Below are 12,488 nucleotides of genomic sequence, written 5' to 3' on the forward strand. Positions count from 1 at the left end.
CCCCCTAACCTATACACAAGAAATACACATACTTCTGGACATTTGGGGCCTCACCTGACTCCACTCATAGGTGGCGTGGCCCCTCGAGCCTAGCTGCATTTTCCTTGTACTTCTGTGTCCTGTCTCTTTGTTTCTCAGATCCTGTGCCTCAGCACACCCCAAGACCCTGTGGGGCCCTCAGCCCTTCAAATCCCACAAAGCCTCCGTGGTGTGGAAGAATAGAAATTATAGAACAACAATAAAATAGCTAACGGAGTGGCAAAATCCTTAGCCTCGAGAATGGCATACTTTGTATGCTTTGCCTATTCTTCCAATATCCTATAAACTGCATCTTATAATGCCCATGTTATTGCTGAGGAACACACAACAAACAGGGTTTAAATAACTTGCCCAGGGTATACAAATATCAAGTAGCAGAGATGGGCTCAAAGCTAAGGTTTTTTTTGACTGCAAAGCGAATGCTGTTAAGCACAGTGAAGGTTTGCTGTTTTGCTGTTAACTCTTCAAACCAGAGGAAACAGTATGAAAGTTAAGCTATCAAAGTTTACATGAAGCTGAGGTTCAATTTCACTATCTTTAACTGCAAATAGTCATTCTTAATATAGGCTAAAAGGATGCTTTAATTTCTTTGGGACTTCAGAAAGGGATATTTAGAAGAATATAACATTAAAAGGAAAAAGAACAAATGCAAGTAACATAATTGTCTTTCCATTTAAGATAGTTTTGAAAAACAACCTCTTATCCTCTATTCATTTTGCTCTATGCCACCTTTTACTGAGTAGTGGTGAATTTTCAAAATTTTCTGATTATGTCAACAGTAGAAAATGAAATGTCCACTGTGACCCACACCACAAATACAGGCAAATGTATGTATATGCATTGTGTTGTGTGAGTATGTGTGTGTGTGTGAAATTAAAACCACAAATACTGAGTTTGTGGACTCTGATCTATTCTATTTCATTTGGTTAGAGTGTCAGTCATAACCCATCATACTGGTTTCATGACACTTTCATGAATTGAGACCTACAGTTTGAAGAGTCTTGGGATATGAGAGGAATGTTTTAGAAGTCAGAATGCCACATTCTTTACTAGCTCCACTTTTGAATGTGAATATTTTGTTCTCAGCTGTAAACCAAGGTGATGGATTTGGATTATTTCCAAGGTTTCTATCAGTTTTAGTCTGTCTTCATGAATTTCCGCCTTCACACAGTTGTGATTTCTCCCTTTCAGGTAACCAGGAAAGGCAGTGCATTTTTTCCCCTCTTTGAAGTACCAACAGCTTCTACTTGCCTCCCCAATCCCTGTCCCCCCGCCCACTTCATTCCCAAAGAGTTGCAGTTCTGTCAGCTGCTCATCCCAGGGGGCTGACTCAATCCACAGCTGCTGTTAGAACTGTCAGTCCCAGCAGCCATGCTGACTGGGGATGTCAGTCCTCAGGGTCCAGCCCAAGGCAATATAACCTTGCAGGATTAAGCAAGTAAGCACAGTGTTAACATTAACATGGATTTCTAGTGACATCTGTTTTGTCTGTAATGCCCCATCCTATCAGACTTCTAAGCCATAATAGATCTACTTTTTGTATTTGGAAATGGAAGATCTGAACACATTTTGGGGAAACATTCTAAAATCTCCCGAAGAAAGAAAATAAACCTTTCAGATCATTAAAATAGGAGAGGGAATCAAAATGGATATTTTGAATCGTAGAGAGAAAAGCGTCTCTGACTTTAATCCCTAAGTGATTTCAAAAATCAAAAGGTGCTCAAAGCTTTAGGATAAATTCTTAAGTTAGGAAGATAATTGTCTGCATTGTTTCTATGTATGTACTAAGACATATACACACATATATACATACATACCTGCCCACAGAAAACTCTACTCAAGCTGATGTGAAGAAGTGAGGATTCCCAAATGGCAAGGTCTGCGAAGTATATCTAATTAAAGAGTTAATACGACTGACACATATCTTAAAGGCTGCAAGAAATCTGCATTTTCTACCCATAAGTTTCTCTTACAGAACACTGACCTCAGCACACAACCAGAAAACCCAACACAGGACAATTATGCACTTACCTTTTCCACTGGGGGGGGAAAAATGTAATGCTTTAAGCATGCTCCCATTTCTTTATACACTGTTTTCACTGTAGCACAGATACTCTTTTTTTTTTTTTTTTAACAAACCTGGGAAAAGCAGGTGATATATGCTAATAGAATCTACAAAGAATTATTAGCATGATTACCTCCATAGATTAAAAATTAAATGAGAAAAAATTACAGCTAACATTTTTAACACAGAACACTAGTATGAGAAGCACACATTAAGGTAGCATGAAGTCTTTTACAATACAAAATTAGCTCACATTCCTATTGGCCATTAAATATCAAATATTGATCAGGATTCGTCTACCTTTAACACTGTAGTTTTTACAGTCTTCACCTTAAAAAAACAACTGAGTTAGTTCAGTGTGTTTTACAGTACTTCCCAGTCTGTATATTATTTGTTAAAGTTTGGCAAAATTTGTGAGTATTAACACTGTAATAACACAGAAGCCATAATATCATGTTTCAGTTTTATTGAGTCTTTTTCAGTTTTAATTGTCCATGGTAAGTACAGTTCTAGTGACCACAATTATGAAGCTCTGCTGTTACTAAAAATAGCAGATACAAAGTTGGCTGCCATGCCTTACACACACTAAGATACACACACGCACATACACACACACACACATGCAGACACACAAGATTTTGCATATTCCTACATGCAAACAATACTATGCTATTATAGGAAATGTACTTTCCTTTTATTAAAAATACAATTACCCACAATTAGTCTGGATTTTGTTAAGCTACCACTGATTTAGATAAACCTGAGAAAGCTCAAAATATCAAGTAACACTGTTTCCATACCGCTCATTCATCAGCACCATCACTCAAAAAGAAATCTGGTTCAATCATCTACATTAAATCACAGATAATATAAAAATAACATTTTTTGCAAAAGCACTAAAACATACTATAATTCAAATTCACAAATTTTGATATGTAACATATATTCACCTTCATATTAATTTGTGACAATGTGTGTAATACAATGTGTAACAGAATAAAAAAACTGTAACAAAATTCAGCAGCCAAATAATATACAATTATCACTATAAAACTTGGAATTTAAGTAAAATCAACAGCAGTGTTGAACTTGCTGGTAGTGTGTTACTTAAAAATTCCACCTTAAAAGAGTTAAGGTTTTCTTATCTCACCTTAAGAAGCAACACAAAAAATTAAGTAGAACTAAGCAGCAGTAGCTGATTGTACCAGCTGCCTTTTTCTTCCCATCTCCTTAAAGATTTTCCTTACATTCTAATGTTGTATATATAATGCCCATCCCACTCTACTGCTAAAACATAATAGATAACTTTAAATGTAAAATAAGACTTTTGTATTTGTAAAGGGAAGCTCTGACCATATTTAGGGACAATAAACTTCCTGAAAAGACAACAAAAACTTTTATTTAATATTTAAAATGTAGACAATACAGACCCCATTTGGCTAAGATATTTTATATGCACTATTGATCTTACAATAGTCTGACACCAAATTATGCCTATATAGAAAAAACTTAAATAAAAAGGCAAACATGCAAAAGCACTTCTAGGGAAAATTAATCACTTGATCATGAAACATTTTCACATTTTAGACCAAAAAGTGTGAAGACTTAAATATTCCAAGATACTGATATTTGAAAAGCACTGTAATATATAACTCTCACTTATGTATGCATCATATATTTTGTAAAATACACCAGTTTGACACATTAATATTATACATTGTAATAAATATAATTTACATTAGTATGTTGGATCTTTCATGAAAGTTTTTCAATCTGTACAACTGAAGGACTGTGAGTTTCTTCAATAAATACTTTTGCCATAGCTACAATTTGACCAGCAAAGTTTAAGCTTCAATAGATACTAACTAGTATTACAGCTTTAAAAATTGTCATTAGCCAAATTCCTGCTGCTATAAGCACTGACACTTACAGTATCCAAAGACAGTTTAGTGTCTTGTCTGAGTAGATTAAGACAATTTATAGGTGACAGGTCCACCTCATAATCTGTGAAATTTACAAGAATTTTTTAGCCAAGGAGTGCAATGAAGTCCCGGAAAATACAGTAGCAGATTTCACATGCTCCTGGCTGTCTAGTTTTCATGCTTTACCATATCCCCCAAGGCCTCAACAAATGGATGTCATCCAACCTTTTTAATCCATGCGTGGTCTTGAAAGGGTCAACAGTCTCACAGCTGGCTGAGTGGCAACATCATGGTTTTAATTCTGAATCCTGACTCGCATGCTATATTTCTTCTTAGTTTGTCTTTTTGTCATTTCAGTGTAAACACAAATTGATGTTCAAAGAGTCAAAGAAGCTGATTTGTAAGCAATAAAACACCTTGATTTGCCATTAAAATATTTTTGTGGTGTGAAATTTTGTTAGGTGAAAAGTTCTATAATTTTAGCTGTTTTTTTTATAAAATGCCAACACATTTCTGCCTTTACTATTGACATACTTCAATCATCATATAACCTGAATCAGTTTTTCAGCCAATAGAGATCACTGCTTCATCCTGTCCTTCTGTATGTTTTCACCATTTTCACACATCTTCCCAGAGGCTTCTTTTGGCCTGGAAGGAGTTGGCAAGATCATTCTTGTTACTATGTGGCATGCATTCACATGTCACCAATGTCCATATGTGATGTATGAAGCTAAAGAAGAAACACTTCGAAAAAAAACATGCCAAGTAGTAAACAAGCATTTCTAGTCACTGTTCACCTCCTCACTGGATCCACACTCACAAAGGTCTCTGAACTCTGAAACAATGTACTTAACACATACTCTAAATTAATCCAGCATCCTGAGACCTAAAAGAAATAAAACTGAAGTAAATGGTGAAGAAACATTATATGAATGTGTACCATTAGGCTACAAGTTCAAGTCTGCTACAGGTCCTGTAATTTCCATCTTAGTCAGTTTAATGATATTGATCTTGTTTAACAAGGTCAATGCAGTAATGACATATTTTAGGTTTTATCTTGTATGATTCCAAAACAGATGTTATATGAGCCTGATGAACTCAGAACTTTGCTAACTCTCTCTCTCCTCAAAATGAGGAGGTGCAGGTTTCTTCTTGATTTAGTTTCTATAATCCTATGCATTAAAACTGAATATGTAAAAATAATCACTGTTTAGGAAGGCTAAATATAGCATTCCTTCATTGATCTTAGTGGCCAGAGGTTGGGTAAAGTGAAGCTACTATGAAGGTCTCAGAAATCCTCAACCTATATAGGCATTTGAAATCAAGACCTGAATTTCCTGTCATTATGTTTCACAGGGCACTAAGGTTCTTTCTTGCCTTAACATACAGCCCCATGTTGCTCGACTTGTAAAGTACTTTCAAACAAGTTGTTCCACCATCAGTTGCAAACTCTGATGTTGACTTTATGGAGGCTACCTTTCAAAACTAAAAATCCCTTTGACACTGGGATTGTCAATTGCATTATCTCACCTTATTATTCTCATTATATAGAATCTGACCATTTCAAGGGCTAGACATGAAGTAATTCAATATTAAGTAAAAGACATTAACACTGTTGAAGCATTTTACCAATTTTTCATTAACATGTGGAAGAGAACAAATGTAATAAAAAAACACTGAACAATAGTCTTCTATTTGTAGTTTGATTAGTACTTTACTTTTCAGTGCTATGGTATCTAGGTACTTAAATTTAATTCTCTATATTTTCCTCTCCACATATATGTTTTTTCTTTAAATATTAAGATGTAAGGTTTATCAAAAGATTATAGCTTCCCATTCTGTCAATGTAACCTATACAAATTCTGCCTATTTCTTATTTTCATATGGAATTTTCTGTTTTCAAACACTTACAGGAAGCAAAAAGAACCTTCTCCACCATGATTTTAATTTAAACTAAAGCCCTCATTTAAAAATGTCTTCTGCCCATCCCAGTTGCTTCACACATTTGAGAATATACTTGGAGGCTATGCATTGTGGATGACTGTCAACTGCTCCTTTTCTGAAATACTGTCCTCCTGCCCAATATCCTTTAACTTACTAACAGTTATTTGACTTTACTCAAACCTTTGTCTGTAATTTATTTGCAATTCTTAAAATTTGTTTTTACAGATGTGAGTGAAGGCTTGTCCTGGAACAAAACAAAGTCCTCAGGCATTGCACAGCAGTGCTGCAAGTAAATGCTCTTTATCACATGATGCCTAAGAGAGTTCATGGTGTTTACAAGGAAAATACACGCACTTTAATTATTTTGAATGCATTTTACCAGTACAATACTATACGCAGGCTTTCCCCATCATTTAGCACCCAATATATAATGAGACCTTTTTCAGAAGTAGCTGGAAAACAATCATTTTTCAGGTTTTTAAATTCATTAACTTTACTTTTTTATTCAATTCCCTAAAAACACTCAGTCAACTATCATCTATGCTTATAAGATACTGAAAAAGACACCCTGCTCAGAGATCCATTGATCTGATACTGGATGAACTGAGTTTATTGTTTTGTTATACTATGCTAAATGTCTTTGAGAATGTAGATTTTCATTTTATTCCTACTGTGAATTTTTAAAAACAATAAAAGCTAGATAAACCACAAACTCAAATTGCAGGGGGCTAGTTTTCTTAGGGAAATTACTAACATCAAAATAGCCCTCATACTCATGTGCCTCACACTTTAAACAGAAAAGCTTGTAAATTTTAAATGCAAAAGAGAAAGTAAATATTTAACTAGCTAGTGTTGTTTTATTATGCATACTTCTAGTCAGAAAGAAGGGAGACTTTGAAAGCAAACCCAAACAAGCTAAGTGTGGATGTGGGCACTTCTATTTTTTTTTAACTCACTATTTTCTTGGTTTGATTTTTTTCCCCTAAACTTACTAGAAAGTTAAAGGTGGGAGAAGCAGTTGGTTCTTTAAGCATCCTACCATATTACAACAGTGAGGTGTCTGGAGATTCTTGTGCCTTCACAAGCTTGTATCTCCATTCTGCTTGAATTCTGATAAAATATTGAGGGTCATGTCTTCACTCTTGGATTGCAAATTTGCCTCACTTCTTCTAGAAGCTTTCCTTGTGGCTCGGGAGAGTCTCCTTCTGAAAGTATCTCCCGCCAAGAAATAGAGAATGGGGTCCACACAACTGTTGAGACTTGCTAGACCTCTTGTCACCTGATACGTGGCATAAACCCTGTCATTGAAAGCACACATTGCTGGGGTCTGAAAATCAAGCCGGGCCCTCAAGTTCATCGTTTTCATCACATGGAAAGGGATGTAAGACACAGCAAAAACAGTCAGTACAATGATCACCAGGTAAATCGATTTCCTCCTCAGAGGAGAGTTGTCCAGATCTTTGTAAATCAAAGCTCTCACAATTAATCCGTAACAGCCCAGAATCAGCACCAAGGGGATACAGAACATGGCCACGGTCGTGCACATGCTGTAGATGAAATAACTTCGCAGGTACTCGTCTGAGGTGGTGTCGTAACAGGTGATGGTTTTGTTTTTGCGGACCCCGGTACCTGAGTAGAAGAGGATGGGAGAGATCGCCACCACCACGATGAGCCACACCAGCACGCTGATATAGACCGCGTTCTTCTTTTTGAGCCGGCCCAGGGACTTGAGGGGGTACACCACACCGCTGTACCGGTGGGCACTGATGCACGTCAGAAACAAGATGCTGCCATAGAGGTTCACATGGAAGATGAACCTCTGCAGTTTACACATGACATCCCCGAAGATCCAGTCTGTTTTATTGAAGTAGTAGAAGATCAGGGCTGGCAGAGTCAGCACGTACAAGAAGTCGGCCAGAGCCAAGTTGAACATGTACACGGAGATGCCGCTCCAGGGCTTCATGTGGAAGACGAACATCCAGATGGCCACGCTGTTGCCCAGGAAGCCGATGATGAACACCAAGATGTAGACGGTTGGCAGGTAGTAAAACTGAAAGCCTGTCTTGGTTAGGGCGCATTTGAAAGGCGAGGTGACGGCGGCGGTGGAGGCGACCGTGCTGTTCCCCCAGGATGAACCCGGACCGGCCAAGAAGGCAGCGTCCGTCCCGTTGGGGACAGCCGGCCACAGCACCTCGGTCATTCTGTCCTCCTCGACTTAGGCGGCGGCTCCGAGGGGCAAGCGGCGGCAAGAGGGCAGCGGCGGCCAGGGACGCAGCAAGCATCGGAAAACCCAGCGAGAGGAAGGGAGCGGGCTCGCGGGATCCCCGCGGGAGGGGGCGCGCGGGCGCTTGCCCACACTGGCTCCAGCCCCGTGTTCGCAGCGGGCCATGAAATCCGCCCCGGACCGCCACCGAACTGGCTGTCGGGCAGGCCAGCAACTTCCCCGTCCGCTGGCAACGCCGAGGTTACACAACAGGGCGCGCAGGGCACCGCCGCGGATAACTTTCCGACTGCGCTTTCCTGTGGGGCCGCGGGTTCGCGCTGCAGAGCGCGCCAGAGGCGCGGCTAGGTCACGCGAAACTCGCCCTGCCGGGTTCTAGCCTGGGGAGAGTGCTCCCCAGCCTCCTCTGCTCAAAGATCAACTTCATTAGGGCATCTTTCTCCTCCCTACCTTAGAAAGGTGCAGCTCAGCTTCGGGTCGTCTAACCGCTTCCTCTGCCCACCCCGAGATCAGCCCCTGGCAGCCATAGGAGCGCGCGTGGCAGCAGACTCGTGCGCCTCTGGAGCGCGTCCCATTCGGCGTCCGCGCAGTTCAGGGAGCCTTTCCCCAGGCCCTGCTCCGTCCGGAGTGCGGAGGGGTTAGGCGGGAGAGCTCTGCTCTCGTGAGGGTGGGCGGAGTTTGGGCACCGGGGCGAGTCCGCGCTCCGCGGGGAGGCGAGGGGCGTGCCTCCGCCGAGTTCCCCCAGCAGCCAGCCGGCGTCCCCCAGGGCGCACCGGGAAGCAGAAGACGTCTTCTGGGGAGCAGGTCTCCGCCGAGGCCGAGTGAGTTCAGCCTCTGCCAGCACGCTGCTACCGGAGTCGGGGGCGAGGGTGAGGGGTGCGCTCAGTCAAAGGTGGCTGGCGATTGGCCTGCGAGCGCTCCTTCTCTCTTCCGCCAAAGTGAAGTTGCTGACACACAGGAAACCCTTCCGACCGCTCAGAGCCTTCTGCCTACAACCCCAGAGCCGACCAGTCCGTGGCAGAAGTCTCTAGGGCCCCCGAGAACCACGCCAGGTGTTTTCAAGCTCCAAGCAGGCAGCAGTCCCCAGCTGGGAACGCCCTGGCATTGCAGAGCGCCCCGCTTCGCCGGGACCGGATTTTTGGCACATGCAAGAACCTGCTATTCCAATAGGGCGCGAGCCTCCAAAGGAGTGAGGGTTGGGAGAAGGGTGGAGGAATCTGTTTCGCCCTTCTTATCTGTTTTTTTTTTTTTTAATTCTAGTGCTGTTTTTTCTTATTACCCAAATGCTAATAAACTTACATCGTTAGTAACATCAACGTGAGAATTTCCAAAATGGCCTTGTAAAATTACTAGACCACATTACACGTTGCTTCAGCGCAATTTGTCATCGAGGATATCACCTACCAGACAAGACAAATTCCCAAAATCCTCCTGTCAGTACATTTAAAGATCAGAAGCTACAATGAAAAAAAAAATTCAAAATTCATCCTTTTGAAAGTAATTTGAATAATAAATGTAATACATTTATATTGATAGACGTAAAAGATGGTTATAATTCCAAAGTGACTAAGGTATGGTTTTGGTGTTGGGGGAGGGGTGGGATTTCCATTTCTATTTCTTTAAGTTAAAGTGATTAGTTACAATTACCTCTAGTATCTTAAAAATACAGTCTGGGGACTTCCTTAATTACTACATTTATTGACAAACTCATTTTCTTGCCTTGAATGTAAGTTTTAAGCAATGCACTTCAAAAATGTATTTGAACAAGTTTAATTGGAAACTGAATGAAATATTAGCTGTTGAGGAATATAAATGGAACCACACAGGAATGGAATCGAGCACTTCTTGACACGTTACTAGACGACACATTAACAAAAGCTTTTCTCTTAGGGGAAAAAGAATCCAAAAAGAAAATATCTATAAAATATATACTATCAAGATTTCTTTCTTGATGTTACATGATAGTGTGCCCTTAAAAAGTAATGGAAAACCATGAGCTCCTGGCTTTGATACCACGAAGGAAAATAGCCGCCACAAGATTCAGGTGGTTCTTTAAAGGAACACATATAGGAGGGAGCATATCTTAGCACATGGCCTGAATACACTAGTGTTTTAAATTGTAGTCAATTGAACAGCATAAAAATTAATGAGAAAACTAGAGTAAATAATTTAAGTAAAGAGTGTGAAGGAGGCTGTCTCGAAAAGTCTTATTGTGTGTGTTTCCTTCCAGTGTCCTAATTATATGGTTTCAAAATTCTGAGCCTTAACATAAAACATTTGTGTATTTTTTTTATTAATGTGGTACTAGCTGGGATGATAGTCTATTAACAGAGAAAAGAAAGTAAAGAAAACCTTTGAGAGTTCCAGAGGTACTCAATAGGTCTTAAGTCCTCACTTCTTCGCATTTTTGATTTGCAACCTAGGCAATATGTAACTTCACTCAGAAGTCCCTTGCAAATGCGTTAACTCATAATGTGTTTTGAAATGTACACTTAGTTCAAACACCATTAAGTACTTTCAGAAAACTGACACTTTACTAGGAATTAGAGGATAGTTGTTTTAAGTGCACCACAGACTTTTTAAAAAATAAATTTTGTAATCATTGCTTTTACTTTCAGCATATTTAACTACATAGTTATAACATGTTTTAAATCAAAATTTTGCCTTGTGGGAATAAGTTACATATATTCAGCAATTACTGATAACTTTCTATTTGTAAAACATTGAACTAGATTTAAGCTAGGAAAAAATCATCTAAGACTCAGTCATTATTTATTCACATTTGAATACCAATTATACATGCCTTAAAGATATGGAAAAAAATTGTTACATATTTGAGTGACATGCCTCAAACATTGCATGTTAATTTTTATATCAGTTTATTGTAAAAATTATTGGAATTTTTGCCATTACTTTTATTTATTTTTTTATTGCATTTTAGGTTTTGGGGTACATGTGCAGAACATGCAAGATAGTTGCATAGGTACACACGTGGCAGTGGGTTTTGCTGCCTTCCTCCCCTTCACCCACATACAAGCCCATTCAAAAATGGGCAAAAGATATGAACAGACACTTTACAAAAGTAGACATACATGAGGCCAACAAACATATGAAAAAATGCTCATCATCACTGATCATTAGAGAGATGCAAATCAAAACCACACTGAGATACGACCTCACGCCAGTTAGAATGGCAATCATTAAAAAATCTGGAGACAACAGATGCTGGAGAGGATGTGGAGAAATAGGAACACTTCTACACTGCTGGTGGGAGTGTAAATTAGTTCAACCATTGTGGAAGACAGTGTGGCAATGCCATTACTTTTAATGGCAGTCTTAGACTCAAAAAAAAATGCTGCCCTTTTTAGTGTAAGCACCTGACTTCAAGACATTTACAATTTAGTTGGAAATGCAAATAACATATAGCTAACCATAATAATAAGTTATAACAATAGCAGCAATAATAGGCCTTTTCTATATACTCGGCACTGTGTACATGCAAAAAGCATTCTCTCTTTTCATCCTTCAAAATATGGACGATGATATTTGACCATTGTATTCCCATTTTGTAAGTGATGAAACTAAGGTACAGGGAGATTAAGTAATTCACCTATGGTCAAACGGTAGACACTGAGATTTAAATGTAGGCCATCTGTCACTAAAGTCTATGCATTTAGCCACTATCCTATGGTGAAAAAAAACCAAGTACAGAGCACTGATGGAAACATTAACTTTTAGTGGCCAGTACAGATTGAGTTTAGAAAGGGTTACTCCCAGAAACCTTCCCTCAGGAGAGAAAATTCTAAGCCAGATATTGAAGTTATTGATAGTCGAAGAATATTTTGGAAGCTTCTCAAATATTCTTTCTCTACATAGGCTTTTAAAAAATAGCCAGCAATTTACATATAATCTGAGAGAGACGATCATTGGGACAACAGATCTGTGCAGTCTTAGACGCATAAACAAAAAGTTGCCTTTATTATGTTTACAACGATTTTTATCACCATGTTTAGAAAATCTTTTTCTTTAAGCCACAGAAAATCCAACAATCATTAAGAATGGGAAAATCATTGGAAAAAATCCAATTAAGGGCCACAGGCAGAAAAAGGAAAAAAACTTCTCATAAGCATAAAATATGAAATCTCCCATCTTAGTAGAGACCAAAAAAAAAAAAAAAAAAAGAAAAAAAACATCAGATTTGACTGAATAAATACCATACCACAAATGCTAAACCTAATTCTGGTAGCAATGTAAAGGAGGTGGGGAGCTGATCGGCAAGACAGCTGTTTCGATTTAC

At 39.1% G+C, this 12,488-nt stretch overlaps 1 protein-coding gene across 4 annotated transcripts; it reads right to left on the reverse strand.

The window, feature by feature from the left end:
• Positions 1–2,555: 2,555 nt before the first annotated feature.
• Positions 2,556–8,822, reverse strand: P2RY1 (purinergic receptor P2Y1). Of its 4 annotated transcripts, none has more exons than XR_013528887.1 (2): positions 6,963–8,822; positions 2,556–4,674 (listed from the first exon to the last, which is right to left on the reverse strand). XR_013528887.1 is itself a non-coding variant. In XM_017965742.4 (2 exons), exon 1 carries the CDS (start codon positions 8,168–8,170, stop codon positions 7,049–7,051), a length of 1,122 nt encoding a protein of 373 aa, XP_017821231.1. In that variant the 5' UTR covers positions 8,171–8,822; the 3' UTR covers positions 2,556–4,674; positions 7,010–7,048. The 4 variants fall into 4 exon arrangements, 2 of the variants coding, with proteins under 2 accessions (XP_017821231.1, XP_008981890.1); XR_013528886.1 differs by having other exon boundaries at positions 2,556–4,912; XM_017965742.4 differs by having other exon boundaries at positions 7,010–8,822.
• Between the last annotated feature and the right edge of the window lie 3,666 nt (positions 8,823–12,488).

This window comes from Callithrix jacchus, chromosome 17 (assembly GCF_049354715.1).
Source record: "Callithrix jacchus isolate 240 chromosome 17, calJac240_pri, whole genome shotgun sequence".
Classification (NCBI taxonomy): domain Eukaryota; kingdom Metazoa; phylum Chordata; class Mammalia; order Primates; family Cebidae; genus Callithrix; species Callithrix jacchus.

Coding starts and splice junctions, on each gene's coding strand:
- P2RY1 (XM_017965742.4), bottom strand. CDS start 8,170: ATGACCGAGGTGCTGTGGCCGGCTGTCCCCAACGGGACGGACGCTGCC.